This window comes from Pteropus alecto, unplaced genomic scaffold, assembly GCF_000325575.1.
Source record: "Pteropus alecto unplaced genomic scaffold, ASM32557v1 scaffold20, whole genome shotgun sequence".
NCBI classification, from domain to species: domain Eukaryota; kingdom Metazoa; phylum Chordata; class Mammalia; order Chiroptera; family Pteropodidae; genus Pteropus; species Pteropus alecto.
The window spans coordinates 29,761,080-29,769,664 of NW_006436298.1; the positions used below are offsets into that span (position 1 = coordinate 29,761,080).

Sequence of the window (8,585 nt, forward strand, 5' to 3'; positions counted from 1 at the left end):
CCATGAAGTAGCGGCCACCGGCCCCAGCCCCGCGCCCGCTGCCCGGTCCTCTTCCGGCGGGGCCGGAGCCGCGTGGACATGGCTGGCGTTCGCAGCCTGCTGGTTCTCCTCCTCCTCGTTTTTCAAAGCAGCTGTTTGGGTTTCAGGAGCCCACTTTCTGTCTTTAAGAGGTGGGTGTTTCTTTTCTTTTTTTTTTAAATAGGCAGAATGTTGTTTGGGTGGTTTCTGTGCATGCTGTTGAAAAATGTGATCACTTTTACGAACCAGAGTGTCGGAGAAATGTACAGGTTGATTTACTTTGCTGAAACGACTTGGAATTGTAGCACAGTAACTTCTCGTAAAGTCCCCCTTACAGAAAAAGCCCACTGTATTGTAGCCAAGCTGCACTGGCTTTCAAAACTCCAATTAGAAGTTGTGATTTCCAATACAGATTGCTCCCTCTTGGGGAGATATTTCAGGAACTGCAATGTAGTCGTTTAGACTTGAATGCGTTCTTGTTTATAATAACTCGAAGAATAAAATATCCGTATAGGTAAGTGATAAGGAGAAGCAGGTCATGGATTGTAACCATGAGAAAACATTGAGCTGTATACACACTCCTCATAATTACCATATTAAATATTTATGTTCTTGTACATTTGTAATTCACATTGCAGTCCCTCCACCCCCATACAATTTTGCCTCCTAGCATTATTATTTTTGGTTTTTGTTTCTGACTGATAATACTGGACACGCATAAAATAGTTACAAAAATTTTACTGGGTCACAGTTAATATTTCTTTCATTAGAAAATTGGCAGGCTTATGATAATTTCAAATTTATTAATACTGTATTTTCATTAATTAGAAACTGATAAATATTTTGACAACTTATTGAATCACATTTTAAATATAACCTGCTTGATTGCTTTGATTATATTTTGTTTACAAGTTGGGTATGTATTGCTCATGGATTATAAAATGCAATTCCAGGAATGTTTTAGAACATTATATAAGTTATTACATGTTTTCATGGGGTCTAAATCAATAATCTTTAATCTTATAGTTATATAATTCCCTTTTATTTTCCATCTCAAGTTAAGATCACATTATGTTCAAGGATATTGAAATTGTCTTCTTTCGTAAGGTTTAAAGAAACCTCAAGATCATTTTCCAATGAATGTCTTGGTACCACTCGACCAGTAAGTCCTATTGATTCATCTGATTTTACATTGGATATTCGCATGCCTGGGATTACGCCTAAACAGGTGAGAAGAATTCTGTATTTTATTTTACTTGTTCTGTGTACAATCTATAATTAAAGCAAAAAACTGCATTTACAGCAGTAGTGCCTTCTTTAAAAATAGGTATTTGCTTTCAAGACTTCTCAGGGCTAGAATAATTGAATATTATAAAGGGGAGCAAATCTTTCAAGGTAAATCTTTTAGTTAATTTTTTTAAAAAAAATTTAACTCATATTGTTGTTTGTATTTTGAAATGGAACCTTGAAATTTTATGTTTTGAAATTCTCAATGGAATACCACTGTACTGTAACATGTAAGTATTATTAAAATATGTGAAAAGTTTTTCTAGTAAAGGGAAATTATATTGAGCAGCTACATCTAAGAGATTACTTTGTTTAAATACCCTTCTATCACAGCCACAAGATGAGTGATGAAAGCCCGTGTTTACTGCCAAGAATGTGAAAAACAAAATATTCCATATTTTTAGAAGTTGAGAGAACTATTCATACAGGTGGTTGATTATGAGTTTTCTTTAGCACAATTTGCTTGTTATAAGAGATATATTTTGAAGAAATGATGGCAGAATTCATACAAACATGACTTATAGAACGTTTTGAGTAGAACTAGGTTGTTACTAGGGCTTTCCCAATTTTAGATACACACAAGAAGCTCAAACCCACTGCTGTCGTGTGTGCAAGGTGTTTCATTAAGCATAATGAAAGGCCAAAATTAATTATGCTTTGCAACCACGCAGTGCAGGGATTTATGTGTGTCATTAAAAGATAGTCCTCTCCTTTCTAAGGCTGCCGAGAGAGACCTGGGTGTTGTAGAGCTGCAGTGGCTGATGACTCATTGTTGCAGATACCATTCTATTTTTCTTTTCTTTTCTTTTTTAAGTACTGAGAAAATAAAAATATTCTACTTACTGGGGAGAATTCTTTTGAAAATGACATCCAGAAACTCTAGAAAATGCTCATGGTCCTTTTTGAGCGAGTTAAGAATTCACAGTCATTTATTTGAATATCTGTATGATCTCACTCTCTGTAATTAACTACTTTTACTATTGTAAAAATTACCCTCACTTCCGTCCCCCAACCCCTGAACATCCTCAAATGACCAGGAAAATGACTCTTTCGTAGGTTCAGTTGTTAATGTCCTTCAATTCCATAAGCTCTTTATTTAATATTTAGCCAAAAGAGATGTAATGAGATTAGGAATAGGAGGGAAGAATGACGACAGCTCCTCATTTGTGAAGTGTGCTTCTTCTTGACGTTTTTCACTTTTAAAAATGATTTTCTCCCTATATTTGCTTAAACTGACCTTATATTACTTCTTTAAAAAAATCTACTGTGATCTTTAAGCACTTTTTTTCTCAAGAATATCATTATTTTCTCATATAGTCACTTGTTGCGGTTCATTATGTTTTTTTCTTCTCATTATTTTGCAGTAATAACATTTAAAATATTTAACAATAATAAGAAGTAACTGTGTTGAGGTCAATATTCTCAGAAAGAATTCCTAGAGGAACTGATTATAAAAGAATATAGAGGAGCTAAATTTTCATAAAATAAAATGTGTTTACTCATTTTTATAATTTTAAAATTATCAAAATAACTCCATGGGAAAACATATATTAATTCTCGGCTTGTTATTTTGCATTATCTGAATTTGTCTTATGCCGTAGACACTTGTTGGTTCCCTTCCAGCATATAATTCCCCATCACTCCTCCTTTTGACTCCATGGGGTTTCCAGGAGCTGTCTATCCGGGACCCAGAGGTGAAGCAGATGGACTAAGATTAGCAGATCATTGCATCCTAGCTCCCCTTCCACAGTGACTGGTTCAGAAGAAGGTACATGACCTAGACCAGTCCAGTAAAATCTTAGGACTTTTGCTGTGAATGCACCTTTCTGTTGCATGTGCGCCAAAGGCATGTAGTCCTGTGGTCTGCTACGTTCATGAGGGGAGCCACGCCTAGAATAAAACTAATACCATAGAAGGCAATGCAGAGATACTGAAACAATATAGTAGGTTCTTGGTGACATTACTACTTAGAGAGTTTTTAATTATATTAGCCTTTCTTGTTTCAACCAGGTCGAATTGGGTTTTCTCTGACTTGTAACTGAAACCACCTAACTAGATGAGTGATTCACTTGTTCTGCCTGATCAGTTCGGAACTGGTCGTTGAACGTTTCTTTCACTTTCCCCTATCACTATTGACTGGATGCTACAAGTACTTACTGACTTGATCTGGCTGACATACAGATTATATACCGTAAACCTTCATGAGAAGTGGTAGTTATACTACCTACTGAGTTTACTCAGAGGTGGTTAAAGAAATCCCATACCTCTTTCCTCTTAAACTTGGTGTTCTTGGTGAGGAAGACGTAGAGCTGTAATTGTGTGTGTATTTTTGTTGAAGAAAGTATTCTTAAAACGCAGATAACACTAAATTTAATACTAAAAGAAAAGAGATAAGGAAAAGAAAGAAAAATGAAAATATATTATAGGAAAGAAATAAAAGATAAAAGGGAATAAGAAGAGTAGGCCAAAAGAAACAAGAAAAGAAATACAAGAGAATAGAATGATCAAGGACAAAAATAAAAGGAAAAAGAAATCAAGAATAACTATAATATGAAGAACAGAACATTTTTAAAAATTATATAAGAAAAAAGGAGTGAGGAAACCATAAAAACTAGGAAAGGCATTAAGGAGTTAAAAACATTTTTTTTCTTTTATTATTTGTTTTTCTTTTTTTTAAATGGCAGAAAACCAAGAAGAGCTACAAAGTTGAAAGAAAGAAGGGACTGGGAGCCAGAAGTAGATTTGGTAATTAAAGAGATATGGTTAAAGAGATATATTCACTCAATAGATTTGGTTAAAGAGATATATTCACTCAATAGATTTTTTTATAAAGTATGCCTTAACTTTTGGCAGTAATGAAATATACATCAATGAATCTGATGTAAGTCCTTTCCTTAGAGAGAACCTGAGCTATATTATAGACAGTACAAATAACTAATTTTGCTTGTGGAATACAGGTCTAGATTAGTGTCTTATCAAAGAATATCCAGTCATGCCAAGCCTCTGAGTTGCAGCTCATTCCATACCATCATAGACTTCAGAGCAGCCTTTAAAGGTTGCGTCCATTAAACCAGCTCCAAAGAATCTGGGCAACATAGCTTATTATTTCAAGCGATGTCAGTATTATGATCAAAGTTAGCTCACTGTTTCTTTTCTCTGACTTGAAATTAAAAAAATAATTTCTATCCTCTATTATAAATTTCTCATTGATCAATGTTTTTTTTTTTTCAGGCTTTGGGAAGATTAGGGAGAAAAATAACAGCTTTTAAGTAGCCTAGAGTAGAATCTGTTGTCCGATGGCACTGGCTTCATATCCCGCAGAGCCTCGAAGTATGGTATTTCCAGACTCTTTTTTTTAGCACTTTGTCTTCCTCGTTTGATTCCCTTTCTCACCTGGCACCCTGGGGGCTTTTGCTGTCACCAATTCTCATTTCAACAAACAAAACAATTTGATAAACTGCCAGTTCATGGTCATAGTAAGGTGCTATCATCAGTTTGATGTGTTAACTAGCCCACCGGGGGTTAATTGTAAAATAAAATAAATGAGGCATAATTACAGTGATTTTACATAAAGCTTATTGTCTGAATTTAAGCCAAATCTAGTGGACTAGAATGTAGACTTTGGGGCCAAGCTAATAAAATTCTTATACCAACTCTTGCAGTGTCAATTCAAGTATGTTTCTTAACCAGTAGTCCTGCTCCTTCATCTGTAGACAGAATAATAGTGTCTATACAGGATCATTCTGAGGACTAAGCAAGGTAATATCAGTGGCACGTTTAGTTGCCCTGCATGTGGTATGTTTTCAGAAATGTGAACTCATATTGCTATTTTTATTATATGTGTCGAGAAAAATGTGAAGGAGTCTTAAGATGTGGAAGAAATTGCCAACCCTTACGCTTTTGGTAATGACCTCATGGAGAAAGTAAGACATTGTAATAATTTTGAAGGAGAGGAAAAGTAACTAAATGAAAAAAAAATAGAAAGTACGAACCTGGGCAAGAGAAACCTAGAGAAAGTAAGGGAGGAAGTAAATCTTTCAGTGTGCTTATCCTTAGGTAATTGTTTCCATTAAATGTCCCTTATGATCAAGGTTTTTATATATATTTTATACTGCTTGCAAAAAAAGTTGGCAGAAGTGGTTTCGTTAGTAGGAAGCCTTAATTTTTTTTCATATCAGTTTGAAATCCGCCTGGATTTCTTCTTGTTGCTTAGGACTTTGTATATTGACCTTATTAAAAAAAGATCACTCTTTTCTAAGTAAGTCCTTTCAAATCTTAGCTTGATATAGCGTATTATTCGTTACTTGTTCAATTTAGATGCTCTGCAGACTTACAGATGCAAACTAATCAATAAAAAATATAATTTTACAAAATTAAATATTTTCTTTGATTTTTTTTGACATTAGGATGTGTTAGACTGTCATTAGTATAGTCATTTTTCTCTCTTATTTTGGGAGCAGTTTGAGAACTATGGAAAAATATACTTTCTCTTTTTGAACCTCTTGCAAATTCTTGTCTCATTCTTTGTGTTTTGAAGTCACAGATAGTGTTTTGAAATCAAAACAGCCTTCCTCTGTGTTCTTTAGCACAAATATCTATCTCTAGGAATGCCACGAAATAGAACAATTCTCAGTTTAAAAATTGCATCAGATGCCCCAGAGCTGCAAGTTGAAAAACCTGAAATTAGTCTTAAGTTACCACTTATTTTAAAATAATGTGAAAGAATGTAGTCATTGAAATAAAACTAGAATGAACAAAATACTACGATGAAATTTTTTCAGAAGCTTCTTACACTTTATTTTTGCTTTATTCTTAAAAATGAATAGTTTTCATTTTCTAACAGAAAAAGGAAGAGATTCCCCTTGCCTCAACAATGCGTGTATAGCCCTGTAATAAGAATCTAGCATTTATAGGATTTTCTTACTACATCAATTTAAGAAATAAATTTTAAAATATCAAGCTGTAGTCATCACATCACTTATAAACAGCATTTGCTTAGGTTATGTTTATCAAAGAGGTGATATCCAAATTAAGTTCAGAATTGCTGTGGTGCCTTATTTTCCTGAAGTTCAGAATGCTGATTAAATTTGACTTTTTCATGAGAAGTCACTTAGTTGAACAGAATTTTGGCTTTTGGCTGATTTTGAAGATAATATAATATGTTAAATCTATATATTTTAATTCAATCATTATATATTAAAAAAATATACTCAGTCAGTGCTTAAAATTCAGGACAAAATTAGCAAGGACCCCAGAAAAATGCTTTATGGAATAATTTTTAGTTCTTTGAGGGTTGTGATTTACTTGTCCTTTTCTCTAGTAATTAGTATGTAATATTATTTGTGTTTTTTTAAAAAAATTCTGAATGTTCTTTTGAGTACAAGAATAAGAAGAAGAGAGACACCCCACACTTGGATTTCTCCATTTCCTCTTACAGGCTGGGCTGACTTTTAGATTAAGCCTCATTGCACAATGGGAGAAAATTAATCTGTGGGCACCAGCAGCCTACTGGGCACCTGTGGTAGGTTATCTGTTATGCTCCCTAGAGAAAACAGATCCAGGCTCTTCTCAAAGCACCTGGGTGATTGCTGGGAAGTGTTCAGAGAATACCCCCACTGACTCCAGAGTTCATACACCTGGAACCCCTGTGGATTCCCCAACCATGTTCTGTTGTTCTCTAGTTGTCTCACATGTCTGCCAATATACCCTTACTCTCATCTAATTCAATCTGTACACTAGGACAAACATGGCAAATGGGTTTTCTTTTTGACACAAGTTCATTTGAGTGAAAGAAGCTACTGGAAAGTGTTAGGAATTATCAGGCCATGAATGTGAAAGACAGAAGTAGTGGCTCCAGTAGCCAATCCTGCACCAGTGCATTTCTGTTGCTTAGAAAAATAGACCATGGGTGAAGACTGATTGCATTTAAGAAATTGTTTTAAAATGTACATGATTCATGGCTCTTAGTATTTCCTTTTCCTCCAGTCTTAGTTGTTGTTTTTTTTTCCCCTCTCACATAAAGTAAAAGAGGCATGGTGATTTTGTTATTTAAGAAAGGAAATCGGAAAATGTCCTAATTCTGGATTAGCATTTGCAATTTATTTAGAAAGGCGATGTGTATAACATTTCAGGGTTTGGAAAAGAGCAGCAAGAGCGATAAAAATGCTATACCTCAGCCCTTCCCCAAACTGAGGAAGTAATATTGTCTATTTTACCAATGGAGAAGTTGATAGTAGAGAAAATTCAGTGATTATTAGAAAGAATGGTCACCAGGCCCTTGTTTTGTTTACTTAGCTGCCTCACATTAAATTGTTTTTCCCACTTTCTAATTTGAAAGCTCAACCTTGGTATCATTTAAGATGCTACAAGTCAAATTCTTAACTTGTATTTATTTGTATAATTCACCCCTTGCTTCTTCAGCAAGCCTCAGTTCTACATATTAAATACAAAAATGTTAAATAGATCTTACAAATGGCAAATTATAGTTGCATGTAGTATATTGCTAATTATTTAAGTTTCAATTATGATGCTTCCTCTTTATTTTTACTAAAACCTATTTAACAATGTTTTCCTCTGTGAGAATAATCTAAATGTGTCACTTATCTGCAAATATGCATTGACCTTTTTTTCCTTTATTAAAAATGAGAGACAGGAGACTTTTTTCCAATTAATGTTTTATATTTTTGAATTAACATGATACTTAAGAGAATATTAGAAAAAGTAACTACAGTGTAAGAGACTCCCTTATGATCACCAATTTTCTCAATAAGATTTAGGGTTCTTTTTCTGTTTGTTTTTTTTCTAATACATTTTTAATGGAGAAAACATTTATCAAGTGTTCATTATGTCGTATTACCATATTAGGCACTTTACAAGCATTGTCTTAGTAATTCTCATAAAAACTGTTCAAGGTACTATTATTTCCATTTTTATATGATAAATTGAAATTCAAGGAAATTAAATAACCTGTCTATAGCCAAATAGTCAGCAAATAGAAAAACAAGGGTGTAAATACAGATTTATCTGACTCTGAAACCCATGCTCATTTCATTGGCTGTGCTGCCAACCTGTTAATGGCCTATGTGTTTCCCAGAGAATGTTACTATGTATATTTTTATGTGTGCATATTTGTGTTTTTATGTGTGCATATTTGTGTTGTACCCCTCATATTTTAAATGTGAGGGGTACATTCGCACACACATTTTTTTTTATTTCATATATATTGTAAACTAAAAGCTTCCTTTTGTTAAACAACCAAAATAAAGATTACTGGCTCCATC

The 8,585-nt window shown here is 33.9% G+C and overlaps 1 protein-coding gene across 14 annotated transcripts in view; it reads left to right on the forward strand.

The window, feature by feature from the left end:
- The first annotated feature begins 6 nt into the window (after positions 1 to 6).
- PAM (peptidylglycine alpha-amidating monooxygenase) overlaps positions 7 to 8,585 on the forward strand; it is a 143,700-nt gene continuing 135,121 nt past the window's right edge. For 13 of the 14 annotated variants that reach the window (XM_006913249.2, XM_015590487.1, XM_006913252.2 and 10 more), the window contains exons 1-2: positions 7 to 170; positions 1,126 to 1,246. In XM_006913249.2, the coding sequence (XP_006913311.1) occupies positions 79 to 170; positions 1,126 to 1,246 (213 nt within the window). In that variant the 5' untranslated portion in view covers positions 7 to 78. The remainder of the gene's footprint in view (positions 171 to 1,125; positions 1,247 to 8,585) is intronic. The other variant, XM_006913255.3, reaches the window with a different exon arrangement.